General features: G+C 38.2%; 2 protein-coding genes across 3 annotated transcripts in view; both read left to right on the top strand.

The window, feature by feature from the left end:
• Positions 1 to 9,756, top strand: part of LOC122075822 — a 46,197-nt gene extending 36,441 nt beyond the window's left edge. For both annotated transcript variants that reach the window (XM_042640992.1, XM_042640993.1), the window contains 10 exons: positions 75 to 289; positions 372 to 788; positions 895 to 1,134; positions 1,239 to 1,508; positions 5,167 to 5,691; positions 5,772 to 6,191; positions 6,281 to 6,559; positions 6,648 to 6,893; positions 7,806 to 8,336; positions 8,422 to 9,756. In XM_042640992.1, the coding sequence (XP_042496926.1) occupies positions 75 to 289; positions 372 to 788; positions 895 to 1,134; positions 1,239 to 1,508; positions 5,167 to 5,691; positions 5,772 to 6,191; positions 6,281 to 6,559; positions 6,648 to 6,893; positions 7,806 to 8,336; positions 8,422 to 9,465 (4,187 nt within the window). In that variant the 3' untranslated portion in view covers positions 9,466 to 9,756. The remainder of the gene's footprint in view (positions 1 to 74; positions 290 to 371; positions 789 to 894; positions 1,135 to 1,238; positions 1,509 to 5,166; positions 5,692 to 5,771; positions 6,192 to 6,280; positions 6,560 to 6,647; positions 6,894 to 7,805; positions 8,337 to 8,421) is intronic.
• Positions 9,757 to 11,123: 1,367 nt separating this feature from the next.
• On the top strand, positions 11,124 to 13,084 carry LOC122075823. Its single transcript, XM_042640994.1, has one exon. The coding sequence runs from the start codon at positions 11,329 to 11,331 to the stop codon at positions 12,361 to 12,363; it is 1,035 nt and encodes a 344-aa protein (XP_042496928.1). The 5' UTR covers positions 11,124 to 11,328; the 3' UTR covers positions 12,364 to 13,084.
• The last annotated feature ends 3,476 nt before the right edge of the window (positions 13,085 to 16,560 follow it).

Here is a 16,560-nt window from a genome sequence, read left to right as displayed (position 1 = left end):
ATAAAAATATAGTGAAAGAACCCATTGAAGTTCAAAATCCTAACAACACCTCTACAACTTGGTATCTAATCCAGGAGACATTATGGAAGACTTGCACCCAACAGATGACATTCCAACCAATGACTCCAAAGCTCCATCTCTCATCGAAGCTTCACAAGAACAAGCACCAGAGAAAGGAAGCCCGATGACAGAAGATGACGAGAGGCACATTCTGGATTTCGCTAACCAAGCAACAGGTGAAGTGAACCTACCAAAAGGAGCAATGGATGGAGACCTAGCTGGGGATGAGGTTAATCTCAAAATCGTCGACACTGGAATTTTTAATACAGGAATAACCATGGAAGAACACTAACATGTCATCTCATTTGCAGGCCACAGTAAAAGAAATTTCAAACAAGGAACATGAGAAGATGTACGATTACAGGTGTTTTCAGGAAACAAATGCAAATGAGGAGGGAGAAACCCCAATGCCAGAACAGAAAAACATGGTTGTTTTCTCATCTGTCGAACGAGCAACTGTACAGAGAAATTTCAGGGATAACCCTAATGAGCATGATACCACAAGTAATGTGGTGACGGAAAGCCAGAACCACCATCCACCATGTTTTGGTGAAGAAACAATGAAAAATGTTCATCAGGAAGATGAGATGTGGGGGATGAAGGATGATGAGATAGCAACAAAATTGGAAGTTGAAGATAACAGCCAAGCATTAGGGGCTATAGAAGATCAGGAAGAGAAAATAAATGCAGCAAATGGGACCCCAAATTGTGAAATTTTAAATGAAAATGTAAGTTGGATACGAGAACTGAAATGCATTTTTCTTTACTTTATTTTCCTTTAGTTTTACATTCTCTACCCTCTAGTCTGCTATTTGAAACTTTACCACTCTACAGATGTCAGAGGGGCTAGAGAAAGCTGGTGCTGTTGCGAGCATAGGAGAACAGATTAATGAAGAAACCCTAATGGTCAAGGAGTCATCCCTAATTTCTCCGGGAGAAGAAACATACAAAGAAAGCCAACACAGAGTTGAAAAGGAGGGAAACAAGATCAATGAAACAAAGATAGAACTGGACCTTGAAGATCAGAGTCAGGGACTGGATGATGAAGAAGATCTAAAAGCCGAAGCAAATGAGGTAAATACGATCACAAAATGTGAAACTTTACATGAAGAGATCAAGCGGAATAAGAATTAATACTTTAATTTTTTCCTTACCTTATTTATATTTTTTGCACTTAGGTTCAAACAATACGTATTACACAGGTGCCTCATGGACTTGAGGATGCTGGATCAAGCAAGAGAATGAAAAGGCAGATCATAGAGGAGGAACCGATGAAGGATCTACACCTAGGTCCTATTAAAGAAGATACTATAAGAGTGGACACTGAAGAAGGAAAAAAGAATGGTCAACAGGTTGAGAAGGAAGTAACTAAATTGGACCCCAGAGATAAGAACCATGAAACAAGCTGCAAAGATGATGCTACAGAAAACAACATGATGAATGAAGAGGTCAGGTTACAACACAGAAATCTCTCTCTCTGGCTCACCCCCTTTTAACCCTCTGTCTTCCCCAATCCCCCTCTGTTGCTCCGCAGATGTGTTCACTAATAACAGAGGGATGTAACAAACAATTAAACCAGTGACCAATAAGTAAACAAAAAAAAAAAAAAAAAAAAAAAAAAAAACAGATATGGTCCAGAAAAAGCTAAGCCAAACATCCCAAATTGTGAAGAATAAAACTTGAACCTGACTCAGTTCTGATGAAGGAGGAAACAATAGGACAAAAATATCAGGAACAGGATAAATTGATCATTGTAATCTGGACCACAAGCAATATCCTATATTTAGGCCAGTAAACAGTAAACCATTAAGGAGGCTCATGCCTCATAGTTCTTAATAACCCATCATACCAGCACCATCCACTCTGTATGAAATCCTTGCAGGGCATTTTCAGCATGAGCAGATAACTGGCTAAGTGAGGGTTGATTTTTTCTTTTTCTTTTTCTTTTTTTCATTTTTCTTTAACTAAACAGACGAAAAAGGCATGATGACCTTCATCGCTGGTGCTTTGCTGCCCTCACCAAAATTACAAAATGATCAAAATTTCGAACAAAATGGTTGAAATTTTGAAAAATATTTTTGTTTCTTTAGACCTTCAAAGAAACACATGCGAAATACAAAGAATATGAAATTTCATTAAAATGAGTAGAAAGAAATTGAAACAAAGGAAAATCAAGTAACCAGTCCACACAATACTTGAAGAAGAGAAGAAGAGAATTAATGGAGGAAGAAGAGAAAAGCTGAACCATGATAGATTCAGAGTATGCTATCATGGTCCTCCCCCTTATTATAGCAATGGACTAACACATATATCACATATCACCATAGGGACACTACCATTATCGTGATCAAGGACTAACGAACAAAGTACCCCAAGGTCTAAAAATAATACCCCTGCACTACATATCTTAACACTACCCCTTATGCTGGAGCATATAAATCACCCACGATTAGCTTGAAACAGTCTTTCCAGAAGGCAGGACTAAACAAAGACTTGGTAAACATATCACCCAACTGATCTGACGACGAAACAAATGGAGTAACAATCAACTTCCTTATAACTGCAATTCTCACAAAGTGACAATCGACTTCAATATGTTTGGTCCTTCCATAATGAAACACCGGGTTGCTGGCAATGTAGATAGCAAATTCATTGTCATGGAATGTCTTCATAGGTTTAGTAACCGAATAACCCAACTCTTAAACCAGTGACTTCAACCACAACAACTTGATTACAGTATAAGCCATAGCCCTATAGTTAGCCTCAGCACTAGATCTAGCCACAATCGTTTGCTACTTTCTTCTCCACGTGATAAGATTGCAACCAACAAATATACAATAACATGTGTGAGATCTCTTATCACTATCAGCACCAGCCCAGTATGCATCAGAATATCTGATCAGATCAATATGTTGATGAGGTTGATAAATGAGTCCCTTTCCTGTTGCCCCTTTCAGATACTTAAAATATGACATGTTGCCTCCCAATAAGTCTTCTTAAGTGATTGCATAAACTGGTTTATAACACCAATAGCAAAAGATATATCAGGTCTAATAACAATTAGATAAATGAGTTTCTCAACTAATCTCCAGTACTAGTGCTTGTCATCAAACTCCTCGCCATCACTTCTCCTAAACTTTTGGTGTGGATCCATAGAGGTATCAACTGGTTTAGAAGCAAGCATACCAGTCTTAGACAAAATGTCCACGCATATTTTCTCTGTGATAGACTAATACCTTTTTACTTCGTAGTACTTCAATACCAAGAAAATACCTAAGAGCACTCCAGTCTTTCATCTGAAAATGCTGATGTAGATAAGATTTTACCTTTGGTAATCCCCGATGCATAATCCTCAGATATGATAAGGTTATCGGCATATACAACCAAAATTACCACTCTAGAATATCGATGCCAAACAAACACAAAGTGATCAAAATAACATTATGAGAACCCTCACCGAGTAAAATTTGAATTGAACTTGTTGAAACACGCTCTAGGTGATTGTTTTAAGCTATAAATTGCCTTATGTAGCTTACAGATTTTGTGAGAATTTCCCCCTGAGCAACATACCCTAGAGGTTGCTCCATATACACATCCTCATGTAGGTCACCATGTAAGAAAGTATTCTTCATATCCAGCTGATATAGAGGTCAGTCTAAATTAACAGCTAAGGAGATAAGTACATTGGCCAAAATTAAGATGAGCAGCGTGAGAAAATGTCTCAAAATAATCCACACCATAGGTCTAAGTATAACCATTTGCAACCAAATGGGCCTTCAGCAGTTCAACTGAGCCATCTAGATTGTACTTAACGCTGTACACTCTGACCTAGCGACACCACACAAGATCCTTACCAATAGGCAAATCCACCAGGGTCCATGTCTGGCAAGAAATAAAAGCATCCATTTCCATTTCTATAGCCACTTTCCACCCAAGATGAAATAAAGTCTCATGATGGGTTTTAAGAATAGAGTTGGTAGATAAGGAAAAAAACAAAGTTATGTATCTTTGGAGGATAAGCAGCCATGGATTTCTGAGAGCAAGAATGGGTACCTTTGCGAAGAGCAACTAGTAAGTTAGTAGGAAATGAAAAGGTAGTAGTAGGAGCTTCAACTGGAGGTTCAAACTGTGTGGTGGGTTGTGAAGCCCATAATAGTAGGAATAGGAGGTGCGAAAATAGCATATGTGTCAAGAGAAGAGCTAGGTTACAAGAAGGGAAAAATATAGGGTATTTTTAAGAAAACTTAATATCAGCACTGACAAACTTCTAATGAGTAAGAGGATCATAATACTTGTACCCTTTTTGAGTTCTAGAATAACCAAAAAGACACACTTGAGAGCCCCAGGAGACAACTTATCAACTTGGGGTTGCAAAATATGAACAAAGTGCAGGTATCCAAAAACTCGAAGTGACAAATAAAATACGGGAGATTCTGGAAATTACATAGAAAAAGGCGAGCGGTTAGCTAGAATAAAACCAAAAAATGTTTGGGAGCATGCATATGTATCACGAGAGACCGATAAATCTCCAATAAATGTATTTTTTTCCGTTCAATAACCCTATTTTGTTGGGGGGTATAAGAGCAACTTGTTTGATGAATCGTGCCATGAGCCAAACAAAAAGTAGAAACTTCAAGCTGAGCATATCCAAGTGTATTATCAGATCAAAAACTTCAATGGAAGCATCAAACTGGGTCTTTATTTCATATAAAAATCTTTAAAAATAGAAAGAAACTGTGAACTATCTTTCAAGAAAGAATATTATTTCACATATTCTTCTCTTGGGAGAAGCTTTCCTTTTAAGTCATCCCAAACCCTTTTTGCAGTGGTGTGGAACATAACAATTGCTGCAATAGTAGGATCCATATTGTTTCACAATTATATGTGAAACAATATTTGAGTAATAAAACCAGTAAACAAGTGTGAGAAGAGTATAAAGGAGAAAGAAGGGACTGCTTTACCAAATTTTGATCATTTTGACAAAATATTTTGATTTCGACAGGTGTTGAATGACATATCCTATTGAATCTCAAAATTCAAACTATTTCTAGCTTGCATCCATATAAGCTTTTTTTTTTTTTCTCACTAATTAACTAATAAATACAGGTCAAAATTTCTGATGTTGTTTTGATGGAGCAAAAGTTAGAAACAACACCTTCCACCAATGAGGCAGATGCTATGACCACAAGGGATGAGGCAGATAAAGATCTTGATACTTCGCCTGCACTAAATACACCAGCAGAAGCAATCAATAGGCTCAAGGAGATCAAGCAGCTTGTGCCTAAAGAACCAATTAATGGAATCAATGAAACAAATGAAGATAATAAAGGTTCTGCCAAAGATAAAAATGTAGTGGAAGAACTCCACAAAATTCAGAACCCTAATGATACTCCTTCAAACTTGGTATCAAAACCAGGAGACATTGTGGAAGACTTGCATTCAAAATATCAGGAGGTTCCGACTAGTTACGCTGCCTCATCTCCCACTGAGGCTTCATATGAACATGTACCAAAGGAAGAAGGCCACATGAGCAAGGATAAAGAAAGGCATGGTTTGGTGATTGTCAAGCAAGCAAACCATGAAGTGAGCCTACCAACAGAAGAAATAGAGGGAAAACCCATCAAGGATGAGGTGAACCCTAAACTATAGAAAATGAAATTTCTGAAAGCAAGAATAACGAAAGAAGCACTGACACATAATCTTTTTTGCAGGTTCAAGCAGAAGAAGACATTTTGTACAAGGAAGGAGAGAAGATGAATGATTACAACAATGTTCAAGAAACAACATCTGGAAATGAGGGAGGAGAAACCCCAGTTCAAGAACAGGAAGACATGGTCGTTTTCTCATTTGTTGAGCAGGCATATAGAGAGCAGAGTATCCAAGATAGCCCTAAGGATCAGGATACCACATCTAATTTGGTGGTTGAAAAGCAGAGCCTGCTCAAGAAATATGTTGGTGAAGAAACAATTAATGAGGCTCATCAAGATGAATTGGAGTCAAAGAAGATGGATGAGATAGCAACTGAACTGGAGGCCAAACATAAGTGCAAAGTTTCAGGGGGTATAGAAGATCAGATGGGAAAAACCACCGAAATAAATGACAGCTCAAAATGTAAAATCTTCAATGAAGAGGTCCGTGGAATATAAGAACTGAAACATTAATTAGTAATTTTCTTTCAGTAATCTTGTACATTCTAATATGAAACCTTACCGTTCTACAGGTGCCTGAGGGGCTTGAGAAAGCTGTTAGAACTGAGAACATAGAAAATCAGAAGATGAAGGAAAACAGAACAGTCAAGGACCCTTGCCTCATTTCAACAGAAGGAGAAACATGCAAGGATAAACGTCATGAAGACAAAAAGGAGGGGGAAATGGTCAATGATGAAGAAATTAAACTGGGGCTTGAAGATCAGAGTCAAGAAGAGTTGGCTGCAGAAGATCTAGTAGACGAAGCAAATGAAACAAATAAAACCACAAATTGTCAAACATCACATGATGAGGTTTGAGGGAGCATAAGAGCTGATTTTATTCCTTTCCTTCCTTGTATTCAATTCAGTCTGTAAGGATGAATCATTATCTGTTATACAGGTGTCTCTAGCAACTGAAAATGGTGGATCGAGTGAGAAAATCGATAATCAGATCACAGAGGAAGAAGCTATAAAGGAATCCTTCCTGGCTACTACTGGAGAAGAAACTACCAAAAAGGCCCATCAAGAAGAAAAAAAGGCTGGACCAGAGGTTGAGAAGGAAGCAACCAATCTAAACCCCAAATATCAGAATCATGAAACAAGCAGCCAAAATGGTGCCGCAGAAAAACACATTCTAAATGAAGAGGTCAGGTCACAAGAAACAAATTTGAATCTTGCCCACTCTCTCCCTCTCTCATTCCCTTCTCAACTTCTTATCTTTTTGGAACCACAGTTTTTAAAATAGGACAGAACCAGAACCTCCTTTTTTGGTCTGGTCTGAATATGGAACCACCTTGTCTGAAAATCGGAATTGAACTAGAAGGTTTCTAAAAATTGTCCAGTTTTTGGAGAATTGCCTGTTCACCAATTTATTTAGTTTAAAATTGAACACCATGTCGTTTGTGAAAGGATTTGGCTTATAACTAGCAATGCCAAGCATTGTACCAAGGAACAAGTTTTTTTCTTCAAGTTTTTCTCTCTTTTGAATTTTTCTCATTTTTTTAACTTTTACCATCAAACCACGGTCTGACGACTCTGACCAGTCAAAAGAGGTCAAACCCAAACAAAACCGGAACTGGGCTCCTCTTCAGTTTGTTGCCCATTCAATTTTAAAAACCATGGTTGTACCATGAGAAATACAACCACTCACACAATAACTTTTTGTCCGATGTTCCTAGTTGACTATCCTATGTGTAAACATTGAAATCGACACTGTTCCCTTCTCTTCTATCTGACCCGAGACACCACAGTATGTTAATCTGAACCATGAAGCAAGCTCATAGTTCGCAAGAACCCTTCATCACAGCTCCATAATCTCTTGCAAAGTCCTCAATTGCCATTTTCACCATGAACACTTCCTGGTTTTGTGGTTGAATTATTTTTCTTTGTTTGTTCTGCTTCATCGCAATTGACCAATTTTTTTTTATATTGACTAAAATGCATGGTGGGGCTTAGTCACCCCCAATGAAATCTTCTTCAGTTTTGTTAACTGTGATATATATTTTACTGAAGTTTTGTTAACTGTGCTATATATTTAACTAAAATGAAAAATATACAGGTTAAGAGTTCTCATACTGTACCAGTGGATGACTTAGAAACAACAGTTTCAACTGATAAGAGGGTGGACATTGCAACCATGAAGGAGGATACTGATGTTTCATCTACTACAAACCCACCAGCCGAAGAAGAACCAGAGAGAGAAGCAGTCAATGAACCCCAGAAGGTGCGTCACCATGAGCCTGAATTGACTCCTGAGAGCATCATAACAAATGAAGAGACCACAGAAAGCGCTAGAGAAGATAAAATTGTTGCGGAGGAATTCATTGAAGTTGGGAAGCTTAAGACAACCTCTTCGGACTTGGTATCTAACCCAAGTAACATTGGAGAAAACTTACATCCAAAAGATCAAGAGGTACCAACCAATAAGTCCAATGCTTCATCTCTCACTGAGGTTTCAAAAGAAAAAATTCCAGAGAAAGATGGCCATATGACAGAAGAAGAAAGGAACAGTTTGGTGTTCATCAAGCACAAAACAGGTGAAACAAGCCTAGCAACAGGAGAGATGGAAGGGTATCCCATTAACAATGAGGTGAATCTTTGAACTAACAAATTGGATTTTCTAAAAGCACAGAATGCCCAAAGGGGGAAAACTGACACTTCACTGGATTTTGCAGGCTCCGGCGCAAGAACTTTTGAAGAAGGAAGCCGAGAAGATCAAAGACAGTGATGCAAATATTACAGATCGGGGAGGAGAAACTCCCATTCCAGAACAGCAACAATGCGTGATTCTCTCATCCATTGAACAGGCCATTGCAGATACTGTCATCAGAGACAGCCCTGAAGTGCCTGATACTACCGGTAACTTGGTGTTTGACAAGCAGTGCCAAGTAAAGACAAGTTTGATGCATGAAGTACAAATCCATGAAAATGAGGAAACAAAAAGCTTGGACTTAGAGGATACTGACAGCTTGAATGAGAAGCTTTCTCTTTTATCTGATACCCAACCTTCAGACAAAGAGTTACCCCAGAAAGCAGACAGTATGATGCTCCCAGAAGTCACTGAAATCTCTCAAAACATTGAGAAGCTTGAAAAGGCACCTGATGCAACAACTGAGGAGAGTGCACAGAAAAAGATATCATCTGGAGAGAAAGATATTCCATCAGTGCCACAACATTCAATCAGGGAATCCACATGGGAAGATGAAGTAGAACATCAGAAGCATGGAGAAGCATTAGGAAATGAATCAATAGAGAAAGGGGTAGAATATGGTGGAGATAGTATAATGAAAGAAGTGCCTGAAGAATCCATGCTGTTGGACATAGATGAGGTTTCATTAAGTGATTTTCTAATATCCATAAAGGAAACCTCGCATATGGTTGCTGGCAACACAGAACCAACACCACCCCCTGACAAGAGAGAGCTACAGGATAAAGAGAAGCAAACCATTCAAGGGGAAAAGGAAAAGATAATGGAAGAAGAGATACATAAGGGGCAGGAAGAAGAAGAAAATGATCACAAAAAGATGCACTCTGGCTCCAATCTGCCGGTCATACTGAAAGCCCCGAGAAATGCAGATGTTAAGTCGACCCACAAGAAATCTCACAATATACTATCCAGTGTAGGTTCCAAGGTCAAGCATTCAATTGCAAAAATAAAGAAGGCTATCGCTTGTAATGTACCCCCTCCCGAAGCCACCATCATCGAAATAAGAAAGTGAGCAGCATGGTGACAGTTTCAGAAGAGTTGGGACAGGATTTCCAATTGGAGAGTGTTTATCTGGATTGACTTGTATATTGCATTGTGATGTAAAGATATCAGTACATAAGCTTCAGTGTGGCTAGTACGACTTGTTTATTGCCTTGTTAGGATATCAGTACAGAAGCTTAAGTGTGGTGTGAAGTTGGGAAGTTTGAGCAACATAGTTTTTTCTTTTTTGTACAAAATCATGTAAATGTGAAGAGATCTTATTTCCTTATCCATAAGAATATATCTTATTTGAGTATGTAAATTCATAGTGTTTGCATAACGCAAGATCAAATGCTTGATTCATTTCTTCCTCTTGTATTATTTGTCTCAGTTTAAGAATCATTTCAGTCTTTGAAACAATTGATCAAGAACACCAAAACGGTCCTTTAGTAAATTCTCAATTTCTGAGAGAGAGATAAAAACGTTACAACACATGAAACAGTAATCAAGATTCTGAACAGTAAGTATCATAAATAAGAAAAGCGAGTTTTATGTGTATTTGACTCACATAAGTATACTGCATTCTAAAAAAGCATTTTCAGTTCGGAGTTCTATTCTACATTCTATCTACTTCAAATTAGTAATGTAAATGAAATTACACAATTTCTATCTTCTTTCTCTACCAATTCTCTACAACAGCACAAAGACAAACAAGATAGGGAGAGTAGAGAAACCTCTTCTTTTTCTTCTTCTTCGTCGCCCTAGATTTCCTCCTATTTAATTCGATCCTTTCTTCTCCGCATTCGGTGCTCCAGTTGCTTCAACCTTTGAGGGTCGATAGTTGGAGAAGAGGCTCTCATGTTGGATTTCTATCCGTGTCGCATGACTCTGATGATCCCAAAATATCTATGACTGCAAGTCCTCATCTATCCTCCGAAACCATTGCAGGCTCCTTTGGCTGTGTGTCTTAACTCTTTAACTGTGTAAAGTGCAAACGAAGTCTCTTTCTGTACACAAAAGTAACCGCCGGCAAATAATGGTCTAACTGTGTAAAGTGCAAAAGAAGTCTCTTTCTGTACACAAAAGTAACCGCCGGCAAATAATGGTCCACCGCCCAGAGGGTTTTTCCACTACAACCCACGACGACTTTCCGAGGCTTTTCCAGCAGGAAATCCTAACATCACTGCGAGATTTTTTAGAAACTTCTTCACTCATTTCGTTGGGTCCCACGAGAGGGAGACGTTGAACTTTCGTGCAACCCAGGGTTTTAAAAACACTTACCAAAAAAAGGTTTTAAAAACAGGATTTGGAATCGGTATAAACCGATTCTGAATCGGGTCGGCTCAGAATCGGTCATTTGATCTTGCAACCCACTAATTCAGGAGAATCTTGAGGATTCGGAAGAAACGAAACGGCAGAAATTGCGATCGGTCCTGAACAATCCAAGTCGAATCGACTGATTCTTGATCTGATTCATAAATTTTTGAAACCCTGGTGCAATTTGACGAAAGAATCACTCTGCCGATTTTGCTTCAAAATTGTCTCGAAGTCGCCCTCGAAAACCCTAGAATTAACCATTTAATCGACTTATTCCCGATCTAATTCACCGATTTTTTAAACCCTAAACTGCAGCCACAGTGGATGAAAACGATTCGCTGGAGGGCTGAAGATTCTTGGAAGTGTAAAGGAAAACTTATTTAGAACTATTCGATCAGAATCCCATAGTCATTCTCGGTTGTTGGATGAGCATATTTTTTGGGTGGACCCGGAATGAGTGTGGGTTAACTTGCCATTGTTTAACCCTTTCGAGGCTTGGAGCTGGAACCTTGCTGCGACGAAGAGTTGCAGGCTCGCTACCTTGTTGGAAACGAAAGTAGACTCTGGTCCCTCCCAAATGAAATCAGTTTACCATGGTTTCAGCTTCAATTCCCACCAATTACAACCGTTGGGCTCTCATGGGGGATTTCAAAGTCCCCGCCTTTCTCCCCCCCTCAACCCTCCAAGCCTCCGCGTGTCTCGCAAAATCAGAATCCCTCCAAATTCAAGGAGATTGAGTTCGTGGGTATCTACTGCGAGAGCGCAACAGCAACATCATCTCTCCGATGCTCAGAACAACGCAACACAAGACGATGGCATCCCCGTTGATCTCTGCAAGGTTCTGGTGAAATTCAAATCGAGATACAACTACATAAGAGTGCTCGAAGTTTCTAGGAAGGCCGACAATCCATTTGCAGGGTCCAGGCTCCTCTTGCTCGACATTCCTGGAAACATACACAGCGTATCGTTCCTGTTCAAGTGTCTCACAAACACGTACTTCGACGTCTTCGCTACATTCCCTCCAATTCTGCCTCCAGGGCCTTTGGGGATTTTGGGCTTTGGTGCAGGGTCTGCCGCCCGTTTGATCTTGGAGCTGTACCAGCAAGTGGAGATTCACGGTTGGGAGCTTGACCCTTCTGTGATTTCGGTGGCCAGAGAGTATTTCGGCCTCTCTAAGCTCGAGAAACAGAACCCAGATAAGCTATTCATCTATGTTGGAGATGCGCTGAAAGCCAGTCACAGAGATGGGTTCTCTGGCATTTTGGTTGATTTGTTCAGTAAGGGTTGTTTAGTGCCGGAGCTTCAGGAACCCAGTACATGGGAGAAACTGAAGAGAAATTTGAGGAAAGGGGGAAGGATTATGGTGAACGTTGGTGGGAGTTGTGTGGAGGCCGAGGATCATCGGAGGGATGGGAAATCGGTTATGGAAGAGTCTCTGAAAGTAATGCATCAGGTCTTCCCAGGCCAACTGTTCGTGTTGAACCTTGGGAATCGGAAGGAGGATAGCTCTATTGCTCTAACTGGTGAATTGCCCGATCTCAATGAATGGAAGCAAAAGCTACCGAAATCCCTCAGGTTTTATGTGGATATGTGGACTCCATTTGGTGGGTAATTTTACTGTTTTGCTTCTGTTAATTTCATGGAGATATTGAAATCCATCTGAAAGCTTGAATTCTGCCTATTGGCTTCTTTGAAAGAGAGAATTGCCAGCTAAATGCCTTTTAGCCTACATGGAAATGAGGCTATCTTTATCTTGTGATGTGTGGTGATGAAAAATATTTAATGTATATTAGCCAAGTGGATTCAACTTGTTCAGGTCCTAATCCAAATATCCAATGCAGAGAAGATTACAGATTGGCTTGCTATAGGCTCGATCCTTAGTTTTTTTTTTTTTTTTTTGGATAGAGAGATGAATTAAACAACAGTAAGGTCAAACTCGAGAGCTCTCGGTGAGCATGGGCATTTGGCGCATCATAATTTATCAGTTGTCCAAGACAATTATTGTTATACAATAAGAACTTCGATGTCATTTACGAACATAATTATAACTCTCTCCTATGCACGGTGCTTGCAACTTAAGACATCCAAGTCAATACTTCTATAACAAATAGAAGGGATTTTGGATTGCGTGAAATTCCCCGTGACACCGATTATTGAATTGAACTAGAATGTTTGAGACATTGAGAGGAGAAACTGTATTTTGATGATTGAGGTTGGTGTTTTGTATTATGTGAGTCCATATAATTATTATTGGGTCTATATTTGAACTTTGATGTTTCTATCTTTTCGAAGGTCTTAAAAGCCACATATGATTAATGGGATGATTAATGTTATCTGTTTTGTCGCTACATCTTCAATTTTAAGCAATTTTTGGAGTTTATTCAAAGCCTACCTTTTTTTCTTTTTTTTTTTGGAATTCAAAGCCTACTTGCATTAGCATATTTGTTGGATAAGTGGTTTAGGTGTCCTTTGGCGTCAAGTAGGGTCGCAGTACTTGAGCTTGGAATGGGTAGAACAAAGCCTAAAACAAACAAATTAGGTGGCTTGTTGACAACCAAATATATGATTGAAGCCTACCTACTTGCAACACTCCGTTAATAGTAATAAATCTAGCAAAGAGTACCTTACACTCAGATTAGAGGAGTTTTAAAGGAACGTGTCTTAAGGAGTGTGTGTTATGTGATTCACGGCCAGGATATCTTGCTTTTGGTGTGGGTCAACTGTAACAGTAGGATAGTAGCCGTATGTTTGATTATGATTTTTTTTTTTTATAGTCATTTATTCGAGTATTCTTAGCATATTCATTCGGATTACTCAACTTATAGAGACAGAGTAAGTGTATTAATATTATTTTGTGATAACATAGAGTAGTGATAGCCCAACTTCTTCAACAAAACAACATTGACTGACAATTCTTCATAGTATTTTAAATGTTCTCAATTTTTTTTTTTTAGGGGAGAGGAATCGACACGTTACCCCCTTATATCGTACATGCCTTTTGATGAGTGAGGTCACATCATTAAATGATGAGAGTATTTAACGGACAAACAAAATTATGAGGGATAATAGGGTTTATGAAGAGGAGTGTTACATTTGTTGCGTGTCTTCTTTTTTTTTTAAGGAAAATCTGCATGTGTATCTATTTTTTTATGAGGAAAGGGTTTTCCCATAAGGTTGGAGTACCAAGAATACTCCAATGAAAGTTGGAGGATCAGTTTTGTTAACAAGGAGCATAGTTGAGAGAGTGTCAAGGAAAAGAGAAGTTGTGATAGGATTTTCCACTCGCGATCGATCCATGACTATGAGACTTTGGTTTATGATTAATATCATTTAGTTGATTGACCCTGTAAATTAATTAAGCATGATTTACATGTAGGATTATCACTAACAACATTAGCATCATTATTCCTTAATTATGTTCACGTAGATGCCCAAAGTCATCGCCATGACATCATCCACATGTTAAATGCTGAATCACCATTCTTTAATCTTTATTATCCCTAGAATTTGCAACATTTATTAGCACATATACAAAAGGTTTGTTAGAATCAAATTTTAACTAGTGGAGAATATATCTCAGTGATCTAGAACTTAAATCTAAGAGGCTTTTTAGGTGTGTAAGGGGAAATCCCAAATTCCAAGGCCAACATTTTCTTGGATACCTTGACCACGGAAGGAAAAGATATACAGTAACCAAAGAATTTAATTAGCATATCTACATGGGTATTAATATTAGGTTTAGGCATCTAAACTTTGTTGGGAGCCTAGTATTAAACACCAACTTACATTGGATCAGTTCATCCAAAGTTCATTAATCTTAGTATCTCATTTCCTTAAGAGTGAATTAATCCCGTTCTAAACTTCTCTTTAGGATTTGGTAGACCCCATAAACTTAGATTAACTCAAATTTCCCAACTCTTAAAAAACTTATTAGGATCAAGGTGGGAATCTTGGAGAGAAAAATGTGAAGTTGATGACTAAAAAGTGGTGAGACAATGAGACGTGAAAGATACGCGAGTGAGTTGGAGGGTTGGCTCCATCAAGGTAGGTCCCTCGGGTTGTCCATTTTTGTTTTGTTTTGTTTTGTTTGCGTTTGTTTTTGTTTTTTGTTTTTGCTTTTGTTTTTTTTTTTTTTTTTTATTTCTAATTTTGTGGAAAGACAAAGTGAAAAAAAAAAAAAAAAAAAAAAAAAAAAAACAAGTTTATAGGATAGACCGTTTTGAAAAGCTTACCAAGATAGGCTACCATTTTTTAGCCATGTGTACTAGTGGTTTTAGCCAGTTGATCAATAAATGAGTTTTAAAACTTATGATTCAACCTTTTTGAGGCACAATCTTATGATTTAACCATATGGTAGATATTAAGAACATTTATGAGAAGTTTATCAAATAAATTATCAAAATGTGAACTATTATAAATTTTGTACGTAATTAACCACTAATATGAAAATACATACCAAATTACATAATACACATTCGAAAGGGACTTCCGTATTGCATTATTTTCTCTTTTTTTTGTTATATTGCATATTTTTGTTTGTATATGGTAACATTATCAGTTTAAACATAAATATCAATTTCTATTTTTTTTAGAGGGAGGTCTGTTTTTTTGCTTGTTTTGTTGCTATTATTAGTATTATTAAGTGATTTGTTTTACTGTTAGTTGGTAGGGTTATAAGAGAGTTGAATTATTTGATTAATAATGGATTAATGGGAGGCTTATTTGTTGGAAGGAGGCAGAAAACTAAAAAAGGGGCAAATGATAATGTGTTTCGTGCTCCACCTTAGCTTTTTTTGAGATACTTTGATGCTGATACCCAAGTCAAATATCAACCGACACTTCAAGAAAACCAAATCAGCAATGTCCAATCATAGGCATCGTCCACTTGGATAGCTTGGCGGATCATTTGACCGAAAGTTCTCCACCGACCTAATATTCTCCACCGTCAGATCAGTTCCCTACTTTGTCTTTTGGTGGACCCAATGATGAAACTGAAAACTACTATCGATGTCCTTGGTCAACTGTTATTGGTTCCTAACCTCCAATACGCAAGCCTCCCTCGTCATGGCCAAATTGCCTTAGCCTTTCCAATTGACAAAGATGCCCTTGTCAAAATTCCTTTTTCCATCCTTCAATGGTAGGGAGTTGCGGATTAACCAGCCCACCCGACTTCTTAACGCCAGTTCAACTCATCAACTTAAACCTGATTTGGTTCCCTCATTGGAGAATTCCTTGCAAATTTTGTTATTGTTGGTGAAAAGGGAATCCTTTCACCAGTAGTGATGTGACATTATGATTAGACCATGGATATATATTATTTCATTTCTGAAAAATTTTGTTACTAAACTTGATGTTAACAATAGTTTATAGACTGAATAAACTATTACATGAAAACGAGATTTAGATTGACTCCAATTGATTTCAATCCAAATTCTGCCATAATCGTAGAAATAACTTGTTTTATCGACCATTTTGGATCATTTAAAATTGGTCAATCCGATCCCAATTCTTGAAACCCTGATCAGAATTGAACAATTTAGGCCACCCACCACAAATGTATAATGGACCAAGATTTTCAAGAATATTCCAGTTGAAAGATTGAGGTGCAAGATCATAAATTTTCAGGCCATCGATAGATGAGATTAAAGATCTGCTGCATTGCCCGGTCTAGTTCATCGCATTAGATAACCATAAACCGGATTGGGCCGAACCATTCCCACCAAAATTAGGGCTATTTTGCCCTTGGAGGAAAAGTAAATCATATCGCCTCCGATATAAAGAGCCTTTCGAGCGCTTAGTTTTCAAAACC

This window comes from Macadamia integrifolia, chromosome 4 (assembly GCF_013358625.1).
Source record: "Macadamia integrifolia cultivar HAES 741 chromosome 4, SCU_Mint_v3, whole genome shotgun sequence".
Taxonomy (NCBI): Eukaryota; Viridiplantae; Streptophyta; class Magnoliopsida; order Proteales; family Proteaceae; genus Macadamia; species Macadamia integrifolia.
This window is presented reverse-complemented; position numbering and strand designations above follow the sequence as displayed.